Genomic DNA, 23,758 nt, shown 5'->3' with positions numbered 1-23,758 from the left:
ATGACTTAGTTACGTTAGGTTAGGATAGGTTAGGTTAGGTTTCATCTAAATTTCTGTCTTAGTTTTAACTCAAATTTAAAAATGTAATCATATATAATAAAATAGAAAGCTTTATCATTCTATAAGCAGTTTTATTTTGAAAAAATTATAGTTTAAAAAAAAAACTCGGTTTATTAGGCAACCTATGGGTTGCAGACGAGGAGTCACAATAACGTGGTTGAAGTATGTTGACTAGACCACACACTAGAAAGTGAAGGGACGACGACGTTTCGGGAGGATACGAACCCAGGTCAAAGCGCTGGCGAAGAGCCGGGCGCATGCTTTACCACTGTGCCACAGAGACTGCTCCATGGTGTATTGGAATTTTGAAACCTGATTAACCTAGTTCAACCCAACCTAACGTAACCCAAATCAAACCAATCTAATATCCAACCGAGCCCAATGCAGCCTAACCTTAATAACATAGCCTAATACAGCCTAGCATAACAATACATCCGGTTTTAAAACATAAAATGTGTTTAACCTAATCGTCTCGTGTCCGAAACGACCATATTCCGACCAGTTGTGTAGCCAGAGCTCGACCAGTTGTGTACCCACAGGCCTAGCAAACAAACACCTCACCTAACCAGACAAACACCTCCCTTACTCTACCAAGCACACCTAGAGCTCTACCAAAGTTGGGAGGGTCCACAGAAGAGAACGTGGTTGTAAGTATAGGTCCACATGCAGGCATGGGCCCCAGTGCTCATCATCTGGGTTGGAGGGCAGTTTTTTTTAGTTTAGTTCATTTATTATGCACCCCATACCCATCTTGTGGGCGGTAGTGGAAAGGGTTACAGAGGCACATAATAGGCTCAGGGACTGAACCCCACAATTCATTTAGCTAAGCAAGTTACAATCACGTTCATGGCTGATCTCTCCTTTAGTCAACCTTTATTCCCGGCCCCGGGTATACTTTTTATTTATTTATTTATTTATATATACAAGAGTTCTTACATTCTTATACAGCCACTAGTACGCGTAGCGTTTCGGACAAGTCCTTAATCCTTTGTTCCCTGGAATACGACCCCGCGGAAAATCGTTTAACAACCAAGTACTCATTTTACTGTTAAATTAAACAGAGAATACAGTTAAGGATTTGTGCCCAGTAAATCCTCCCCCGTACCATACCCTCTAGTACTCGTTGTGTTTTTGGGTGTTGAGCCTTGGCTCGTGACATAACGAATTATATTATTTAATAACAACTGAGATAACGAATTATATTATTTATTGTTGAACACATGGAACTGCCTACCAGCCAAAGCCGTATAGTTGCTAAAACATTAAAATCCAGCTGGAAAATCCTCAAACTATGGAGGGCCTTTGACAAGTCGCCAGCTTCCTGTCTCCAATGAAGTCATAAAGATATAGAGGAATTCAGGATTGATTGATTGATAGGGGATTAAGCCACCCAAAAGGGTGGAAGGACATTCAGGTAAATTTATATGCATTTTTTTATCAATTACAATTAATTGGTTCCTCGATGTACCAATAACCTAACCATAGTTTCTCTTAAAGAAAGTTTTTTTTAATTTATGGACAGAAAATATACTAATCGCTAAGGTTTTAGTCAATTCGTATTCGTTTAGGGGATCGTATTCCAGGGACCATAGGATTAAGGACCTGCCCGAAACGCTACGCGTACTAGTGGCTGTACAAGAATGTAACAACTCTTGTATATATCTCAAAAAAAAAAAAAAAAAAAAATTGTAAATTATATTTTCATGCCCGAAACGCTTTGCGTAATAGTGGCTTTAGCATTGTATGTACTAGCTCTATCTATAAATCCATCAATCTTTGTAAAATCTCTTGTATGTATGTACCTTACCTAAATAAACATCTATTTATTATTATTATTATATCATGGCAATATTAAATTGGAACCATCGTGCGGTCGGGGGCGGCGCCTGCGCAGTGGCCATTATTTACATGTAGCGTGTGTCCCCCGCCTGGCTGTATCAGCTGAGACCTTTGAGGAGCGGCGTCCACGTGAATAATGGCCGATAAGCTGAACGACCTGGCTGGGCGCCTGGGCAAGGGTCCCCGAGGCCTGGGTACCGGCCTGAAGGTGCTAGCGGCTGCCGGAGCCGCAGCCTACGGCCTGTCACAGTCACTTTACACAGGTCGGTGCCGCGGCGTCGTCTGCTCCTGCCGGTGGTGGGCCATGTTTTAATGTTTCCATTTTATCATTGTTGTTGTTATAGATTCAGATACTCGGAACAAGTTCCAAGTAGCACGGGCTATGGTGAGCCCGTCGTGGACTTACCTGGCACAGGAGCGAGGCTGTGTATGTGCCATTTTATCAGTCTCGTGGGCCTTTTGTACTCGAACTGTAATGATACAGGGGTTTCGTACTAAGATTATTTTTTGTCCTGTTCAGAAAAAATGGTTTATTTATTTATTTATTTTTTTTTTTTTTGCGTTTTTGTGCAAACGTGAGCTGGAATCTTTCTGTCGAACGGAAGCGTATGGGCATGTTTTCTTTCTCCTAGCAGTAAATAGGTTCTAGGGAGCTAGTCGGTATACTATTTGTTCTAGAGGAGCCTTGATGAGCATTATTACAGGCTTCCTGTCCCCGATAAGAGGAATTCAAACTGGAGTATTGATGAACCTGATTTACAAAACTATATAGAGCCAAATGTGGTTTGTGGGCTAACTGTACAACTCTAATTATCCCTAATAAAATTAGCTGCATGTAATTAACTATTTGAGGTGTACTGATGCCATTGCATTATTTTCCAACACCTGTCCTGTTATACAGTAATCACTTGCTTAATTTGGATTGTAGGTAGAAAGCCTCCATCCGTGTTAGGCAGAGATGGGGCCTGAAATTTTTAATGGGCAAAAAGCAAATTTGTAGCACAACTTTTGGCATTCATGTTTTCACAAGATCACATTGATAAGCAATAATAATTATTACCAAGAATGTGTACAAAGAACATATGAAGAGACAATTATAGGTACAGGGGTTACATGTACAAATGAAGCCACTACTACACAAAACATTTTGAACAAACCTTAGAAAATTTAAATAAAAATATTTATATTATAGTAGCTTTTTTGATAGTCAAATTGATCTTACATTTTAACTGAACCTTTGTGGACTTCAAAGCTGTTTTAATCACTCCAATTGGAATAATGTACTATATATTGTACTTACAACGTAGAAATGTAGTACCATACACATTTAAACTGAAGGACTTTTTCATTGTGTGTTTAGTAGCAATTTAATCAATTTACCAGATCCCTAAAATTAATGTAAGAGTGTTTAGCAAACTCGGCTTTGCTGCCAGATGTTGAAACTTCACTGGTTAAAGGTCTTTGCCATTCAGATCTTGCCAAATATGTATATTTTGGCATGTCTTTATTGACCTTTTTTATGATCAGTTCTTTGGCACGCCTGTACATTTGTATCCCCAGCTCAAAGATCTGGGGATTCACTGTTGGAAGCAGTCTTATGAGTAATGCTTGCTTTAAAAGAAATGTATTTTCCAGTTTGTGGTGGTTGTTATAGATTCAGCTACTCGGAACAAGTTCCTAGTAGCACGGGCTATGGTGAGCCCGTAACTTACTGGCACAAGAGCGGGGCAAGTAGCACGGGCTATGGTGAGCTATGGTGCCATTAATGCTCTGAGCAATCTCTTCAGTCATCAGATTATTATCAGGGCCATTAGCACCTTCAGGTTAATTGGTTTTTGCTTCACTATAGTTTGAGTTTGCATTAAAGAAAAAGTTCACTTAAAACCCTTAAGATAGTGTCACCTTGTTGTATCACATGAGAGGTCAGAAATACACAAGTTCCTTGCAGGTTCGGGATGGGTCCAGTCCCAAACTAGTTCACTACTGTATTTTGAATAGTCCAGATTACTTGTAGATGGCTTTCATAAGCCTTAGCAAGTTTATAATGGCTCAACCCAGCTTAACCTAATATGGTGCTTAGCATACTATTTATGGAGGATTTTGCTTGCTTTAGTGTTTTATTTATAAGTACAGTACTGAATATTAAATTTGAAATAGAATTAAGTGTTGGTATAATCCTTCAAGTAATTGTGAAACTTTCATATTTGTGACTGGCCTTTTAAGTGCATTATAGAAATATGAAACCTGCAAATGAAATGGCCTTCATACTCTTATATCAAGACTGTTATCCGGTTTGTTCTTTCTTGGAAGCAAATTGAACCAGATTAAAATTTATTAATGGTTAGAGCAATGTCTAGTTAATGAAGTTATAGTATTTAGTTTAAAAGAATGTTCATAATAAAGTACAAATGTTTCTTTCAGTTGAGGGTGGTCACCGTGCCATCATCTTCAGCCGAATTGGTGGAATTCAGCCAGACATATACACTGAAGGATTACATTTTCGCATACCTTGGTTCCAGTATCCAGTCATCTATGATATCAGGTTTAGTAATTAATCTTGTATTTTAGTAAAACATTATAAATGTTTGTAATAGTGATTTTTTTTTTTTTTTTTTTTTTTTTACAGGGATATTCCTGCGTGGGCCCTAAGCCTCTGACTGGCCCACTAAGTGTTGCTTGTTTCTTTTTTACTTGGGCGGAGTATGAGTATTTATTACTCGTATGGTCGCTTCAGTAAGATTTTGCCATATGTGTTTAACAACTTCTTCTGCCCTGTTGAATCAAAGTTGAAATCTTAATGGGTTTGTAACTGTGCACTGTGTTAGATAATGTTCCAGTGGTCTGTCGGACATTTCTCCACAGTGCTGACATTTCCTCTCGTCTTCCGGAACCTGTAAGCCTATTTCCCATGCACATGGGTATCCAAGCCTGATGCGATGTAAGTGCACTTCTGTTGCTCTACTGCTCCCTTTCATCAAACTAAGTGGTTCGTAGTTGGTTGAATTCTTGTACCAATCCGCAGATCCTGATGTTGCAACTGCTGTGTTGTGGTCACTGTACATCTTTTGCATTGCTCTGTTTCTAATTATTTTCTTAATTTGTGATAGACTCTGTGGTATGTAAATGTCTACATTTCTTCTTAGTTGCAAGTTTTTCAGCTTCGTCTGCAAAGTAATTTCCTATTATTCTCACATGACTTGGCACCCAGTTGATGAGTACCCGTCTGCCTTGTCGTTTGAGTGTGTGCATGAATGACAAGACATTTGTGATCAGTTGTATGTTATCACACATGTGTTCTTGTTGCAAGGTTTCAATGGCAGTTCTTGAATCCGTATGTATGATAACATGTTGTCGGTGTTGAGCAAGAGCATGTTCCAAAGACTTTTGAATGGCTAGCATCTCTGTTTGTAAAGTCAAACACCCATTTGAGAGCCTCCAACTATTTACCGAGTTTCCTGCTTTAACTACAGCTCCGGTTTCTTGTCCCTGCTGGTCTACTGATCCATCTGTGAAGTAAATGAAGCTGTTGGATGCCATGTTTGCTTCTATATGCATCTGTGCAATGTTACGTAGCAGATGAGGATTTGTCTGGTTCTTTTTTCCTTCAATAACCATAATCTTGAAGTTTGCTGGCAGAGATTCTCAAGGGGCTTGCATAACAAAGTCTGCATGTATTTCGTCGACACCCTTCTCAGTGACTTGTGTTTGTTATATCGAATGTATTGATGGTGTTTATCGCACAATGGGTCCACCTGTTGCTATTGGAGGCTCTTCTGTCCAGAGTTAGTGCTCCAGTGATTATATCTTTAAGTGAACTGATTCTAGGTCTAGTCAATATCTTGGTCAGCATGCACACAGCGATCCCTTTTACCCTTATTTCAATTGATGTTAGCTTGGTTTCTAGTCTTAGGTTCAGTATTTTAATCCATCTGGGAGCTCCTGTTATGATTCGCAATGCATCGTTTTGAATAACCTCAACGTTTGTCCACTGACCAGGAGAAAGAGCGAGTAAGGCAGGCGCTGCATAATCAACTAGGGAACGAACGGCGTGTATGTAAAACATTAACACTTTGCGTCCTGCTCCTAGATGAGGCCCTGTGATTGCTTTCATTATATTTAGTCGTGATTTTGCTTTCTCCTTTAGATATTGAATTTGCTTGTTGAATGTCATTTTAAAATCTATCCACACTCCGAGATATTGATATTGTGTAACCCATTGAAGGTTAATGTCTTGAATGCGTAGGTGCCTGTCTGGAGTGTTGCCGCCTAGTCTCATTGCGTAGACTTCTGTGCAGATATTTTTAGCCCTAAAACGCTGCATTCAGATGTTACTTTATCTAATGCACCTTGTGCTTTATTTAGAAGTGAAGGACCTGTAATGACTACTGTTATATCATCAGTATAGCTTAGCAATTTAACCCCTTCTGTAAATGTCATGGTAACAAGGTTTTCCATAAGGATGCTAAAAAGACTAGGACTGAGGACTACTCCTTGTGGAGTCCCATTCTCATGCAAGTGGTAGTCCGACACTTGTCCTTGCAACTTAACTCTGGCATACCTGTGACTTGGGTAATCTTGAATCCATGCTAGCATTTTTCACTTTACACCTTTTTTAACTAAGGTGTGTAAAATTGCTTGCAGGCTTGCAAGTTCGAATGCTTTTTCTAGATCAAGGAAGATCACTATAGCTGGACCCGAGTTAACTGTTCCTAGTAATGTTGCTATGCAGTTGGCAGTACCTACTCCTCTAGTGAAGCCAAATGTGTGTTTATGAAGGCCTCCAGTCTTCCACAGTAGCCTATTTAAGACCATCTGTTCTGCAGTTTTACTAATGCATGATGTTAATGAAATGGGTCTGTATTTGCCAGGTTCTTTCGGCTTAGGAATCGGTACGATGTCTGCTTTCTTCCAAGAGGTTGGTAGTTTGCCTTGCTGCCAAGATGCATTAATGACATCCAATATTCCTTGTTCTCCAGCAGGACCTGCATGTGCGATCATTGAGTATGTAATGTTATCAGCACTTGGTGCAGTGTCCTTACCACCTTTTTTGGCTCTGATTAGTTCTTGTTTGGTGACGGGACAGTCACATTCGTCATTTATAGCTATGCTCTCATGAATGACTGTCAACCTCTCTTGTTTTAATTGTTCTTGCTGCCTTCGGACCATTGCAGGAAGCCGATATGAAGCTGTTCTTTCTACAAATTGGAGAGCAAGTCTCTCGGCCTCCTGCAATGGTTGAATACATGCCTGTGGTCGGGCTGGTCGACCTGATATAGTTTTAATCTGACCCCATATCTTGCCAAGACTACTACTGTTCATTTAGAGTTTGACACCACTCAAACCATCTTGCCTCCTTTACTTCTCTAGAAACTCGTCTTGCTTCAGATATCACCGCTCTTAGCAGAGTTCTTCCTTCTGGTGTGGGGGTTCTCTTTAGATGTTTTCTGAAGATGTTGACTCTGTGGTTCTGTTCTTTACTTCACTTCATTACTATAGAACCAATAGTTCTTTCGTTTTGTGTTTCCTGTGATAATGATTGGAATAGCTTTGTTTGCAGCAGCTGCAATGGCTTCCTGCAGATTGGTCTCGTGTAGGTTCAAATCCTCAGGTGGCGTGTATGTTGCATACCATTTTTCAAGTTCTTCTTGGTATATATTCCAATTGGCCTTTCTTAAATTCCACCTAGGTTGTGCAGGTGGTGTAGGTTGTCGTTTTATGTTTAGTGTTGTGACAGTAGCATAGTGGTCACTGGTGATCACTGGGTCTACTTCCCACTTTGCCTGATGCTGTTGCTGTTGAGATTAATGTAAGATCAAGGGAACCTCCTAGAATGTGAGTGGGTTCCCCAGTGTTGAGAAGTGTAATTTCAGGTACTTCTCACAGAGCTGCAGCTAAATGGCGCCTATCTGCATTGGCTGGCCCAGTCGCACCTAACTCTTGATGATGAGCATTAAAATCCCCAGCAATAATTACATTTTCCTGCATGGCCAAGGCAATCACTGCCTCTGCTTCTAGTTGACGTCTAGGGGGCTTGTAAACGTTGTATATGAAAAGCTCAATATTAGCCATATTCACTGTTACTGCTAATACCTCTACTCCAGGGGTGGGCAACCTCTGGCACGCGTGCCAAACTTGGCACGCGTGCCAAACTTGGCACGCCGATGACTTGTCTCTGGCACGCAAGAGCATAGGTTACCCTAAGCACAGATGCAAGCACATGTTACCCTAAGCACAGAAAAAAAACTACTTTCCTTGGGGTATAAGCTTACATGCCATGACAGTATTTGTACGTCCTGGTGGTGAAGAGGTTTAAGCTCTACGAAGCTAAAGAGGTCTCAAGAAAAAGAAGTTGATCTTGTTGCCATAGTTACCTCCTTTTTTTACGTCATCGATCATGCCGATGTATGATGATTCCCCTCTATTTACTTTGGCTCATATTTTATGTAATAAGCCTTTCTAACCTAAAGGCTGCACCCATAACCATAGTGTACACTGACAATCATATCTGTGAAGGCAAAATACGCCATGCCTGCCCACCTTTAAAAATTAATTTCGTAAACTTAGAATTTAAACCCCCACAACATCTCCCCCCCCTAAACCTCATGTGTTTGAATGCCGCCCGACTTCAGTTTGACGCATATTAATTAAATTCGCTTTACTATCTAAATCTAAAGCATCTTCACCTTCGAAAGCTAAAGAAAGATAAGAATTCTTATGCTCTCCCCTTCTCTCCATTGACGGCCGTAATATAACCAGTGAAATCAACAGTCCCCCACCCCCCATGAAGTCCCCGTAATGAACACATGTTCAGACGATCTCAGACTCGTAACACTCTCTCGCAGTCTTGCTTCATAGTGTTTCTCACAGTTGCTCACTTGCCTCCTCCCCGAGAAGAAGGTCAGTACTTCATCTCCAGGTGAAAATTATTCCCCTTATAAATCAATAACTTTGTGAAACTCAATATCATTGTAAGAATAGTCTTAATCCTTAAATTCACACGTACTCGCTCGCCTGCTCCCTAAGAACAGAGCTGACATAAGCAAGATGTCACCGACTCAACGATGTTTCGCCACAACACACCACACAAACACACAAAAACGTGACTATCGAACCAAGTGAAGTCTTATAAACTCTTGGCATAAGTACTAAATGCCTAGGAAGTAGTGTCTTTGTGATAAGCGGCTGCTGGTGTTGTTTCTGGAATTATGTAAAATAAAGAAAACCCTCTAATTTTCATAAAAGTTCTCTACAAGATTTGCCAAATTCAGAGAACTGGAAGACACAGTAAAGTTCATCAAGTTTCCAGATAGCATCAAAATGGATGAACTAAACTTGCAAATGCTTTCATGGATAGACATGGATGATTTTGAGATGCAGTTGATTGAATTTCAGAGTAGCTCAATTTGGAAGCAGAAATTTGTTGACCTTAGAGTTGACTTGGAAAATATTGAAAGAGAGAGATTAGAGATGAAAGTAACAAAGAGAAATGCGGAAAACGAAGTATTAAGGACTTGGAATACTATTCCAGAAAATTATGTCTGTTTAAAAAACCTTGCAACAGCATTGCTAACCATGTTTTCGTCTACATATGCTTGCGAATCTTTGTTCTCAATTATGAACTTTAAGTCTCGTAACAGGAGTAGCATGACAGATGAAACTAGCGCTGCATGCATATCTCTCAATGTTACTAAATATAAACCCGATGTAAAATCTGTCATCAGTTATGCAGCAGCAGAAGTCTCACTGACAGTATATAAAAGGAGTCAACAAGTTTTTTATCTGTTGTATTCTATTAAAGTCACAAAAGCTTAAAGGCTGTTGAAATGTACTTCTGAAGGTTAAATAATTTTTTTTCTGTTTTTTTTTATACTATGTTTTACTGCACTGAGGTAATTTGTTATTTTTTCGTTTAAAAAGTTCTTAAGAGATACCAAATATGTTCTAAAAAAAATGGTTGGCACGTGGAAAAAGTTTGTGTCAGAGACTTGGCTGATTTTGGCACGCACTCTCAAAAAGGTTGCCCACCCCTGCTCTACTCCATCCCCACATGAAACTGGGTCTATTTTCTTGCTGGGTATGGTGTTCCTGACTAGGGTCATTAATCCTCTGTCTCTCTCTCCTGCTCATACGGTATAACATAGTGCTGATATCCAGCTAATCTGAAGGATTTCGTGGCTGGGAAAAGAGTTTCTTCCAAAACGATTATATCTGCTTTCGTGCTGATTGCAGCCTCCTGAGGTGTGTGGTTTTTATTTCCAAGACCTTGTATGTTCCACTGCAGTATTTGTAATGGTCAGACGACGGTTTCGGTTGGCGTTGCCTGTTCTACCAGAACTCCTCTTCGGGATCGACCTCTCTATTCTCCACCTCGCAAGTCATGTCGCTACAAATTGGACTGCATTGATTGTTCGTGGTCATCCCCGGTATTGTTGGAATCTCTGCATAACTGTGGTCCATCACTTTGTTGGTATTGCTGCATGTCGGACTGCATTGATTGCTCGTGGCTCTTTCTTGTGTTGTTGGAACCTGTGCATCTCTGCTGTTCAATGCGTCTTTTTTGGTGTTGTTGCATATCAGACTGCATTGGCTGTTGTTGTCTGTCTCTTGTGTTGTAAGATTCTGTTGATATTGGGTGGTCACTGCTTCTTGCAGTTGCTTTTGTAAATGTTGTTCTGGTGTCTTGACTACCCGACTGTTGTTGGAAGTCTGTATGTCCATGTTGCGTTGTTTGTCCTCTTGTGCTCCATCTTGTCTCAGACTGTCTATTTCTTGTGTAACTGGTCTGCTGCACGATCTTGTCCATTATCACACAAGTGATTTCTTGAGTCTGTTGCTGTGAGGCGTTCTGTGTCATCTGTAGGCAATTGATAATGGTCTCTGCCATGATCTTCACGATTTTCAGCTGGACCTCGGTAAAACTGTATATCTGTTGTGTTGATTCCGAAAGTAATTGTTTTTTGCTCTTATGCATTTGCTGTATTTCTGCAGCACTTTTGTGTATTTTCTGATTTGGAATTTATAGATTCGGGAAATTTTGCTCTGTGAGAGTGGGTGTGTGTTGTGGCTGTGCACGAGTGTTCCAGACGTTGGTGTTGGTGTATGTAGTGCTGGTCTGTGTGTTTATCCTGGCCTGAGCTGTCTGCACTTTTTCTTTCCGTGCAGAGCAGGTTGTGCTCCAGGCATGATGTTTGCCTCCACAATTTGGACATTTGGCTGTTGTGGCCTGGTTTGCCTTGTGCTTGGCTATACAGTCTTTGGTTGGATGTCTCGGGCTGCACACTCCGCATCTCTCCTGTCCGGTGCAGCGTGATTGATGGTGGCCGTATTTCTGACACCTGAAGCAGCGCAGGGGTTCTGGGACGTATGGTCTCTGTCGGTATGTTCCCCAATTTCTAAGACTGAATGTTTCTGGCACATGTCCCATGACGGTCACCAGAACCTGACATGTCGCTGCCTTGTCTACTTTTGTGCGACATCGTTCCGCATTCAGGATTTGCTTGTGTTCTAGTACTGGATCCAGGGGAAAGTCGATTGGGTATCCCAAAAGCACGACTCGTGTGCGTCTTTCTGAAGGGTCCAGCTTTTCCAAGCATACAGGTTTCCCTTGCAGGACTTACTTTTTCTAAGTAATTTGCAGTCTGTTGGTCTTGTGGTGTGTTTATTATTTCTCCTTTCAGGTTGACTGTAATGGAAAGTTTGAGCTCTGGTTGTTCTTTTTCTATTGCCGTTACTACTCCATATGCTGTAGGAAAGTGGTCTGTCTGCATTATCTTGAATTTTGGAAGATGTGTAGAGTCTGGCGATGTCTGGTGTGAGACTGGTGGTGTCCTCTCCTGTCTCATACCGTTGTCCTGTAGCTGGGCTGTGGAGAGAGGTACATTGTCTGACACTGGCTGGTGTGAGACTGGCGGTGTCCTTTCCTGTCTCATACCGTTGTCCTGTGGCTGGGCTGTGGAGAGAGGTACATTGTCTGACACTGGCTGGTGTGAGACTGGTGGTGTCCTCTCCTGTCTCATACTGTCGTCATGTGGCTGTGTTGTGGACAGAGAAGCATTGTCTGACACTGGCTGGTGTGTGACTGATGCCGTCCTCTCTAGGTCCATTACGTCTGCTGTCTTGCTGGTAGAAGCAAGTGGTGAAGCCTCGATAGCAGTTTTCTTCGGTACCTGCTGCACATCGGTCCACCGTCCCTCCTCGTCTGAAAGCTGCCTCCATTTCCTCTTTCTCTTAGCCTTCCCCATGACTCTCTCTCCACGTAGTGAGAACCGAATCACTGCCCTACCTAATGCCTGAGACACTCCTAGGCCTGGAGAAATTCATTCCCCTCCAACGGAGGTCGTAGAATGATTCCCCCAGGTGGAATCGGGGATACCTAACACCTAAAGGAGCTGTTTGGTCTACCTTTCCCTGTCAGGCTCTGTACACCTTCTAAGGTGCCCCCTTGTGGCGCTGCCCGCAGGGTATCGCCTCGCCCTTCAGGGTAGGACTCTTTAAGTGACCTGGTCAGTGATACGATCCTCGCAAAAAAAAAAAGTGCGGTACGAGAGTTTGGGTCGCCTGCGTACTGGGTTGCGCAGAATACCAGTCAGCTGGGCAGCAGGTAATCAACAACGTTGTTTCTCCGTCAATTGTAGACGAAATCGGAATTGTTTCCTTCAAAACAAGATATTGTCTGGGTCTTGGAGTACTGATGTATTCTTCCTCACAAAATCGTGATGAATGGAGCTGATGAGTGCTCAGAATCGTGAGTTTTTCCGGGAACAAATCCGTGTGCGGCCAGCTATCAATGACGCCGGCAGTGAGTCTCCACAGTGAAATAACACTATTGTGATATATCAATGAGAAAATCCACAGGAATTGGATCCTCTAGTCCACGGACGGGGGGGGGGGGAGGGGGGGCTAGCGTTTAGAGCGTGTGTCTGGGAATACCCAGTGCATAGGTTTGAATCCTCATCATGGCTCTTGTTGATTTTCTTATGTTAAGTTATAAAGTTTGTTTATACAGTACACTGTAATATTATAATTGGAGTTCATCGATGATGTACATGTTGATGAATACTGTATTTTGTACAGTACTGATATGTATACTGATGAATATGTACACTTGGTATGTCTTTTTAAACTAAAATGGGCAGAAGTACAGTAAATCACAAGCTTTAGCTTGGAACAGTAATGTTTAAACATTTGTATATAATTTTTGTATCACATTTTATCATGCTACAGTCTTTTGACCTGTTGCATTGTATTTATTCGAGGACAGTGACCTCAACATGTTGCCACAAATATTTCAGTCAATGAAAGAAACTGATGAATGAAATCGGATTATAACATGTGTTCATGTTGCAGGGCTCGCCCAAGGAAGATCACTTCTCCTACAGGAAGCAAAGATTTGCAAATGGTGAACATTTCTCTGAGAGTTTTGTCAAGACCTGTGGGTACATCCATTCCAATTATTCATCAAACTCTGGGTCTTGACTTTGATGAGAAGGTAAAGTATATTTTCTGTCCAGTGTTTTTATAATACAGAACAAATCTGCAAATATTTATTACTACTAATGCATGCACTTATTGATTTGTTTGTATATATGATAAATTTATTATTACCTTGTATATACATTACCAGGCAAAACTTGAACAAATTTAATATTGTATTAGTCATTCATCTTGTACCTGTACACACGTTTTCTAAACTACTGGCATAATTTTTCGAGAAGTCTATACATTTTATTTGGTGTCTTGTCCTCCAATGTATTCCCAGAAAATACTTGGTAGTTATTTTACTAATAAGATTTTCTTTCCAGGTTCTTCCATCTATATGCAATGAAGTTCTTAAGTCTGTTGTAGCAAAATTCAATGCAGCCCAGTTGATTACCATGAGACAGCAGGTGAGGTTAAACAGTTATAATTTAGCCTATCTATGTATAAATACAGTATATGATTTTTGCTCACGTTCAAAGGAATTCCCCCTCCCCCTATTTTAGTAGCGAGTATGTTTTGGCATTTTTAGGAGCGAGTTACAAGGAACTCGAAATGCAAAGTAAGCTTTCAAACATTTGAAGAATTTTTTTTTATATTAATATAAATGAACAAATTGAATCTGCTCTACAAACGTTTATCACAAACTTGTTTATTGATGACAGTTTCAGTAAGGTCATACATGCATACATAAATATTACTCATTTTCCCATCCCATGAAAGTGGGGAAAACCACTTCGTAAGACCAGGTGCAGTGTTCCTCGTGATTTGCCATACATATTGCATACAAATATCTCGTCTTATTTAGCTGTAGTTATTTCAATTGTTATTTTATAGGTTTCACTGATGATACGTCGTGACTTGACCCAGCGTGCAGAAGACTTCAACATCATTCTTGATGATGTGTCTATTACAGAGCTGAGTTTTGGTCGGGAGTACACTTCGGCTGTAGAAGCTAAACAGGTAAGTTGTGCTCTTTATTATATGTGCAGTTCACGTGTAGGTTTCTCCTGATTACTGCACAAGTGGTATTGTAGGTGCTGTCACAACATGTTAATTTTTTTGAAAGGTGATTAATGGATGGTTTATTGACATTGATTGGTTGCTCTATTGCTATTGCAATGTTTTAAGTTTCCTATGGTACTGTAGTGGGTAATTTCATTTGTATATATGATTTGTGTCGTCTTAACTTTTTGATTAGAGATATTTAACTAGTGTTTTTGACCAGTTTTATATGTAGTGGGAGGTCTCCTCGTGTATACTAGATGTTAAACGTCACTTGGAAAATGACGAAGTTTGCTTGAATCCGATTCTGGCGCTGATGTCTGAAGCAGTATAGAAGTGAGTGAGTGTTTGTGTGGAATGTGCCAGTGGATGTAGTTTTCATTGAGGTCTGTTCTGTATTTATAGCTTTTTTCTGCTAATTTGGTGTGTCCCGGCCTTTGTCTGGTTATTGTTATAACCACATTTGTTTATCCCTTAATGTTTTAATTGCTCGTCATCCATGCTTGAAGTGGTTGTGGAAGCCACACATTACTGGTGTTTTAAGATTTATTATTGTGGTTGTGGGGTCCATCAGTATAGATTGCAGTTGTTGGTGTAGAAGTTTTGTTGTGAAGGTTGAGATTATGGCTTTTTTTTCTATTGCTGATTTTTTTTACATATAGATATATTCATGCTGTCTATATAGAAGTGAAGTTGCATATGGAAATTGGAGACACGATTTTCACAATTCTGGAATATGGCAAGTCAGTAGTGAGTTTGAGTAGCAGAGGAAAGAGTCAAGCCTTTGGTTGTTTGGGGACATGTTTGATCAGTATAGATGTGTTAAGTGATAGAGGGCTAGATAGTTGGCACACAAATGGTGGTGGTTATTGTGGGGAAGCTTGTGAAGATTGATTCCTTCATGCTTGGATAGAATGTAATGTCTTGATAATGATTCACCAAGGCTATTGGTATTGAATGTCGATGTTCCATTTTCATTTCATTTACGTATCATAATTTAGTTGGTCAGTGATTTTTCCAAGGTTAAATTTTGTATGCAAATTCATTAGTTGTAATTCTTCACTTTAATATTTAATAAAGAATTATTTGAACACTGAGAATTCAATAATGGAGTAACTGCATATTGAAATCATCCACAAGACTGTATGCACTAAAATTATTTCACGGCTGTACAAATTGTATGTCGTGTATTCGTCAACGCACCTTGTAGGGAATTCCTTTTTCAATTAATCCTCGAGAGTAGAATTGTCTAGCTCCTGTAAAGATTTCCTTTCACAGCTATGAAAATTTGACGACAATAGTAACCTTTATGACAATAAATTATCATAAAGCTTAATATGGGTGACAATATTAAGCTTCTGTCTATAATGTTTAGGTATCACTGTGTGTGTGTGTGTACATGTCATTTCTGTATGGAAGCCATGGGTACACATATACTCTAAAAGTATGTCTTGTATTCATTCGGATATCTTTACCCCAATAGATAAACGGTTTGGTGGAGCTTGTTACGTTTTCAAACTTGTTAAGCACGCTTTGTGCTTAACAATTTTCATCAAATAATGTGTATTAAATATAAAATTTGAGATTTACCCATATTTTACCTGTAGTCAGTTTAGAGAGTTGTTCTTGCTAACCTAGGCTTGTTTGGTGATAACTTGCTCCATTGCTTTATTATATTATTTGGTTGATCTTGTAATTTTCAGGTAGCACAGCAGGAGGCCCAGAGAGCCTCCTTCGTTGTGGAGCGTGCCAGACAGGAGAGGCAACAGAAAATTGTCCAGGCTGAGGGTGAAGCAGAAGCTGCTAAATTGATATCCTTTTCATACAGTTCATTTGTAGTTTGTGTGTGGTAATAATTTATATATCCATAAGTTGGGTAATTTACATTTTGCAGATTTTGAAATTTCTGTAAATTACTTGAATCTTATACATTGATTATTTATAATATTTATAATCAATTTTATATCTAAATTAACTTTAGTAAATGTGCAAATTCTTGTGTGTTTTCGACACAGCCTCCCACCATCCTGCCTGTAAAGTCATGTGAAAGCATGATTTTATTTTAAACTTAAGATTACCATGTAATGTATGAGGAGTTTTTCTATAAAATTTGTTTTTCATTTAATTTTGCTCATAGATGAATTGGTAGTAAATCTTTGCTTTGGATGATAAGCAAGCTTGTTCAATCCTTGGTCAACATGTTAAGAGCTAATTTTTAACCCGTCTCCTCAAGGGCAGATTGCTTACTCAGTGTAGGGACCAAAAATATTTGAGTGTACCGATTTATTGGTCCGAATTTACTATGACAAACTCGGAAAACAGGAAGGTATTCCTCCCCTGTTTGGTTAAATGGTATTTAAATGGTTGGGTCTGAAGTCAGTGGGAATATAGACATAAGTGGTTTATGGAACCTATGGTGGTTTAAACCAGATTTGAAACTGTAAATGTGATTTGATCCAAAATCAAACTTTGGATACTGAACTTGCTAGACCAGTACAATAAAAATTAAACTAACTATATCTGTGAATGGAAATGTACATCTAAAACTAGATTTTTACAAGGAAATATATATTTTTTGTATATAAAAACCTGAAACAGTCAGGCAAGGAGTACCTAAAGCTTAACATTTTCTGCGCTGTATAAATCACCGTATCCCCCAGACTTCTGGTGGGTTGGGGCACTTACCCATTTTCCTGGGTATCTGCTTTTCTTGTGGAGAATACATGGTAGGTTTGCAGGAGATCATGATATTTGATACCATTCCCCTTCCCCTCCCCCCCCCCCCCCCCCCACACACACACACACACACACACACACACACACACACACACACACACACACACACACACACACACACACACACACACACACACACACACACACACACACGCACGCACGCGCGCGCATACACAAAAAAGTCAGGTGTGGTGTTGTTTGAAGATGAGGGTGAATGTGGATTGGGTGCAGTCAAGGAATCTTATGGAGGGGTTGATTGGTGCAGAAACTAAGTGAATAATGTACTAGCTGTTTGTGATTTCTTTTAACTTCAATTACTGTAAGTTGAGAGAAGTGACAAATGACTATATGTGTGTTTAATCCACATAATTTCATATGGGAAGGAGGCACATAATGCAGTATGGTCTTGATACAAATGACTACAGTACCTCCTTTATTATTTTTGGCATATGTATATGGCAATGCCACCACTTCCTACAATATTGATGAGAGACCTGTATTTTCTGTGATATAGAAATATGAGTTTGGGGTAATTAGAAATTAAGATTTGGTAGGTGCATTCGTAGCAACTTGTACGAATCTTTGCACTTTTGTGTCTTCCATTATTGATGGCCAAATATCTCTGTAAAAAAATAGTTGAGTTGATGAAAAACTTAATTTTGCAATTAAAATAAATCTTTTCTTCCAGATTTTCCTTAACTTTGGTTTACTTAGGAACAGCTATTAGCATGAATCCTGGCTACCTGAAACTGCGCAAAATCAAAGCAGCTGTAAACATTGGCAGGACGGTATGTTTTATGATGGGCTTTGTAATTTTGTTCGTCTGGATTTTATTATTATATCCGCATTTATTTTTAACTTCATTCCTCACGTGCACCAACTATCCTCACTTTTACATTATTATGCCTTGCAACCCATATGGAGCTGCAAAATGAAGATTTTAATGATGGCTAATGATAAAAGTTTAGGTTGTCCATATGCTTTAGATTTCTACACTGTTTTGCAATTTATCCTCTAACCATTATGATGTACAATACACCATAATATATTAAGAGCATGTAACTGCTAGAATGCCTTAGGGGTACTTTAAATTATCTTTAATAGTGTGTGTGTGTAATTTGCTGCTTGGTGGATTGTTCATTGCCTTGAATGGATGATGACTTTGTTGTTGGTTCTTCCTCGTGATATGAAGGTGCCTTGCACATGACCCATGGAGTGCTTTAATGATTCTGAAGGATTGGAGATCGTCTTAAAACCAAATGTGTGTCGATGACAGTTCTCGGTGATGCTCGACTCCTTCAACATAGATTAACTTAATGTTTTTCTGTTCCCATATAAGTATTCCTAGTGATATCTAGGGACATTTGAATTGTTTGTGCCTTGTATTGTACCATATTGTATAGACCGAGGGAGACCGGTCGGACCTTGTATAGACCGAGGGAGCCGGTCGGCCGAGCGGACAGCACGCTGGACTTGTGATCCTGTGGTCCCGGGGTTGATCCCGGGCGCTGGCGAGAAACAATGGGCAGAGTTTCTTTCACCCTATGCCCCTGTTACCTAGCAGTGAAATAGGTACCTGGGTGTTAGTCAGCTGTCACGGGCTGCTTCCGGGGGGTGGAGGCCTGGTCGAGGACCGGGCCGCAGGGACACTAAAAAGCCCCGAAATCATCTCAAGATAACCTCAAGATAACCCCAGAATATCACTGCTGTTATAATGGAAGGTGCCTCCCCTCCCAAACACTAACACTTCTCCCCCTCTTTCCTCACTGTCTTCCATTCACCAACAAAGAGGCCTCAATAAAGGCAAGATATACTTGTACATGCTGTAGTACTAAATATTAGTAGTGGTATGTATAAAATGAATTTTTAAGTTAATATTTTTGGGGGTGTGGAAGAGATTAATTAAGTTACCTATGGGGAAAAAAAATTCTAAAATTCTTGTGGGAAAATTCATTTTGGTTTTCGAACAGTCTCTGGGAACGTATTAAATTTGAAAACGGAGGTACCACTGTGTATATTTTGCACAGCCCATCTGCCTGTTTAGATAGTACTTATATTAACGAGGACCGTCGTGCATATATTGACATAAAAGGCAATTAGAAAATCGAAATCGATACTATTGAATTTGGACAAACCCGAAAAGATTTTGTACCGATGTTGCAAAGAAAACTTGACCTAACCTTCCAAGGCCTAATATAGTACATATATGTGCTATACTAAGTCTATGAATATTTACGAATGGTTTTTAGCTTTATTTTTTTTAACTCTACCTGTATAGTGAATAGTACCAAATTCTACTATCAAATTGTATAACACATCTGTGTATGTTGACCAGACCACACACTAGAAGTTGAAGGGACGACGACGTTTCGGTCCGTCCTGGACCATTCTCAAGTCGATTGTCAAGTCACAAGATTGTCATTCTCAAGTCACAATCGACTTGAGAATGGTCCAGGACGGACCGAAACGTCGTCGTCCCTTCAACTTCTAGTGTGTGGTCTGGCCAACATACTTCAGCCACATTATTGTGACTCATCACCTGCACATTTGTGTATTTACGATGGTCCACACGGTTACAGAAAGTACTTTCTACACAAGAGGATGGGTTGCTTTGTAACAATGAATTAGAATTTATAAAAGTTCATTTTACTGTGTTTGCTTTACTATATAAACTTTTCTTTTCCCCAATAGATATCACAGGCACAAAATCGTGTGTACCTAGGAGCCGATACGTTGATGCTGAACATTAACGACAAGGAATATGACAACAACGTTAAGCGTGTAGCTAAGTAACGCACAAGGTTTTATAGGCCATTTTAAGTGGAAGAAGTTAGATGCAAGCATTCTATGGATAAATGCAGCCTCTATTAGTGATGACCAGTGTGCTTCAAGAAGGGCTCCAAAAGTGCATATTAAATGTTTCGCGTAAAGCAATGCGGTTTTAAGTATATATGCTATGATTAATCTTATTTCTTTGTATTGTATATGGCTTAATTTTTTCATAATTACTTTGTATTGTATAATTAATAATTTGTTCAAAATTAGTTACTAGTTTGCCAGATTAGAAAACTCTCAATGCTGACTGATATTTCAGGTTCCACTGAAGTTTGTTTTCCTAATGAATATTGAGGAGTTGTCCAGTGCATTTTGTTAATAATTTTTGTGGCAAGGGGCTTATACATGTACAGGTGAGTGACAGACTACTAGTAACACTGTAAATACTATAATTGTGTACATCATTTACAAATAAATTGACATTGGATGCCAGATGTTGTTGCTGTACATTATCCACAAATGTGTAAGTGAATTCAGTAAAATTCCTTTATAAAAGCATAAACTTTATATGCTTTGCCACAAGGATGTGATACGTTTCACTTTTAATAGAGATGGGGCTGGGGGAATGTCTTTTTTTTTTTTTTTTTTTCTTTTTCTCTCCTACTAAAGGACACGTGCTTCATTGCTCCTTGAAAAAGATATTGATCAAAAGTGTTTGAATGTTTTGTGCTATAACTGTTGGTGGAGAATGGTAAAGCAATGGTTTAAGATGTTAATTACCCATATAAAGAAAATGTATCTTGAATTATCATTAAAGGTGGCTGGTAAAGCTCTCTCTAGCTCGCTCGCTCTCTCTTGGATCAAGAACGTATATCAATATTCTTCAGTATGGCTCGTAAATATTAAAAGTTTGGAAGTTGGTTGTAGTAGACAAACTACTCTACCATTACACAGCTACAGTAATAGAAATAGGAGGCTAGGCGGCCTTAGGATGTGTGTTTGTTGGCAATAAATAGAGTATTGTAGAGGCTGGTATGAAGATTCTGAAAATATGAATGTATAATTAATCTGCTTGCTATGCACTTTTGTTCTCATATTGGCATCCTTAGTGATAGTTAACACCTTTTGATAGTGCTACATAGCCTTCCCAGCTTGGTGCATTCTTTTGATAATTGCTTGCTTGCTACCTGATCAATTGAAGAGTTAAAGGATAATTACAGAAGTAAAACAAGGAAAGGCAAACATAAGGATTTAAAAATGGCATGATGTTTGGTCGGCCGAGCGGACAGCACGCTGGACTTGTGATCCTGTGGTCCTGGGTTCGATCCCAGGCGCCGGCGAAAAACATTGGGCAGAGTTTTTCACCCTATGCCCCTGTTACCTAGTAGTAAAATAGGTACCTGGGTGTTAGTCAGCTGTCACGGGCTGCTTCCTGGGGGTGGAGGCCTTGTCGAGGACCGGGCCGCGGGGACACTAAAAAGCCCCGAAATCATCTCAAGATAATGAAACCAGATGCAAATGATTAGATGCCAGTTGATTAATACATTTGTGTAATTTTAGGTAGGAGAAAAAAGAAAAGGCCTTTTGTATTACATTAAAGACCGTTTTGTTTTCTTTTCATGAAATGTTACCCAATCAATATATTTTTTGTACAACCTCTTCAAATGAAGGAACTTTTAAGGATATAATTTTACCCTGGTTAATACTGGTAATTGAATTGTGTACAAATTTACTTTGAAGCATATCCTGGTAGATTTGTACAAGATCTCAAATGACATGTTACCAAATTGACCTGTTGCACAGAACTAGTGGTTTACTAGTTGAACTTGTTAATTTCTATTTAATTTGCTAGTTTATTAACTTCTGTTATGGGGTACAGGATCAAACGGTTTTAAACATGCTATCTCCTACAATATAGCCATAATATTTTGGAGCCAAGCGTACCAAATAACTATAAATTTATATTTACAATAGACAGCTTTGAGAACAGAAAAGACCTTATCAGGCAGTCAAGAAATAGAAGGAAGGAAGGTTAAAAATTTGTTTTTATTAATTGCATCATCAGCAGTATCTTGAATTTGCCCGAAGGCTACCAACTTTAGTGGTCTTGACAGGAACCTTTTGAAAGGCTTGTCAAATTCCCTCTACTCCCCATGTCATACGATGCTACTTGCTGATCAACACATACCATGATTAGAATGGGTCCCAGTGGCATCCTGCTCATTTCCTCTGTCGATTTCGATCTCCCAAGGCATTATTACTGTACTTGCTTTCTGACTCATGTTTACAGAGGTTCTCTCTCGCCCATCTCGAGACAGTACTCCAACCAATTATGCAAAATCTTGTGTGGCTTAGTTATAAATATTTTGTCAGTCCAATCAAGTTCACCAAGAACTCTAGCTGTTCATCAAACACGACATCTTAATCGAAGTACCTGTGATGTCATTTGGAAATATTCAACCTCCAGGGGCTCCACTAGCCTCTTTATGATTAGCCATTTTAGCATCATAAAAGGTATACAGTACAGTAGATAGCTCCAGATGAATCTGATTCAACAGACCCAACCACTTGGACTCGTAGGGTCCCGGCTTGGTGCTTTCTTTGATAATTACTTACTTGGACTGGTAGGTACGTACAGCAATGATCGTGCTTCATTGCAAGTCTGCATTTTATCCTCAATGGTCCTTGTGATTGGGCACCTGCTCGACTATGTAACCAGATACAAATACCTTGGTCTTGAAGTTCCACTGTACCGCAATGTTGTAGCCAGACTGGGTCGCCAATGTAGAGAGAGGCTCTGTGCTCTCAAGGCTGTGGCAGGCTACCATCCAAGCTATGGTGCAAATATGAGAATTGTCAAAATGATGTATCTCTCATATATTAGGTCTCTGATTATGCTGCACCCATGCTTGCTCTAGTGCCTAAGAGAATGCTTGGAGGGTTGGAAAAGATGCAAAACGAAGCCATGAGGACTATCCTCGGATGCCCCCGTACAACTAAATTACTAAACATGAGGAAGGAACAATATTTCATGTGTAAGTGATCGTATCACTGAAATTAATGCTTTAATTGGTATCAAGATGCTTAGGCTAACCCACCCTAACCCCTGCACTGAAGCCCTCCAAGCCTTCTTCCTTGAAAGTCAGCATCCCTCCAAATGGATTACCGTAACTGCCAATGTGCTCAGTATGTATAACTTTCATCACCTCTACCAAGAGAGACAACAACACTACTTTCCTGCCCCATGGGAGATCACTCCTTTCCAAATTACTGTCCCCCTTTCCCACCCAAGAAGCTGATTAAAGAACAAGCCTTGCTTCGACAAGAAGCAAAGTACAATGCCTTAAGCCAAATTGATGCTTTAGTCAGAGAGCGCTCCCTTTCTCAGATTATTTACACTGATGGATCCTTGCATCAGTCCTATGGTGCAGCTGGAAGTGCAGTTGTGACAGGGAGAGATGGCTCCATCTCCCATGAGTGTGGAGCGCGGCTAAGTAACTGGGCCTCCACTCTTCAAACAGAATTGGTTGCCATAATCCTTGCACTCGAGCACGTATATGAATCCAAAGTTGACACGCTAATTGTAAGTGACTCCTTGTCATCCTTGACTGCCCTCAGCTCCCCAAGGCTGTGACGTGCTTGTGGCTGAAGCTAGACACAGATATAGTAAAATAATCAATGATGGAGTCAGAGTTTGTCTCCTGTGGATTCCTTCCCATATTGGTCTCCGAATGCATGATAGAACTGATGTGTTAGCCAAGACTTTTGCTCGTAAAGAGGGAATTGATTACCAACTTGGACTGCCTTTGAGCAGCCTGAGGGCAGCAATATCCCAGGAACATCAACTAAATTTCGGAGACTTGAGGGA

General features: G+C 39.9%; 1 protein-coding gene across 1 annotated transcript; it reads left to right on the top strand.

Annotated features, from left to right (window-relative positions):
- The first annotated feature begins 1,943 nt into the window (after window positions 1–1,943).
- Phb2 (prohibitin 2) lies at window positions 1,944–20,384 on the top strand. Its single transcript, XM_045759066.2, has 8 exons — window positions 1,944–2,162; window positions 4,321–4,441; window positions 13,246–13,387; window positions 13,701–13,784; window positions 14,212–14,337; window positions 16,083–16,190; window positions 17,826–17,903; window positions 19,807–20,384. Exons 1-8 carry the CDS (start codon window positions 2,036–2,038, stop codon window positions 19,906–19,908), a joined length of 888 nt encoding a protein of 295 aa, XP_045615022.1. The 5' UTR covers window positions 1,944–2,035; the 3' UTR covers window positions 19,909–20,384.
- Window positions 20,385–23,758: the final 3,374 nt, after the last annotated feature.

Source organism: Procambarus clarkii, chromosome 35 (assembly GCF_040958095.1).
Source record: "Procambarus clarkii isolate CNS0578487 chromosome 35, FALCON_Pclarkii_2.0, whole genome shotgun sequence".
Lineage (NCBI taxonomy): Eukaryota > Metazoa > Arthropoda > Malacostraca > Decapoda > Cambaridae > Procambarus > Procambarus clarkii.
Note: the sequence above shows the minus strand (reverse complement) of the source record. Positions and strands in the feature narration are given on the sequence as shown.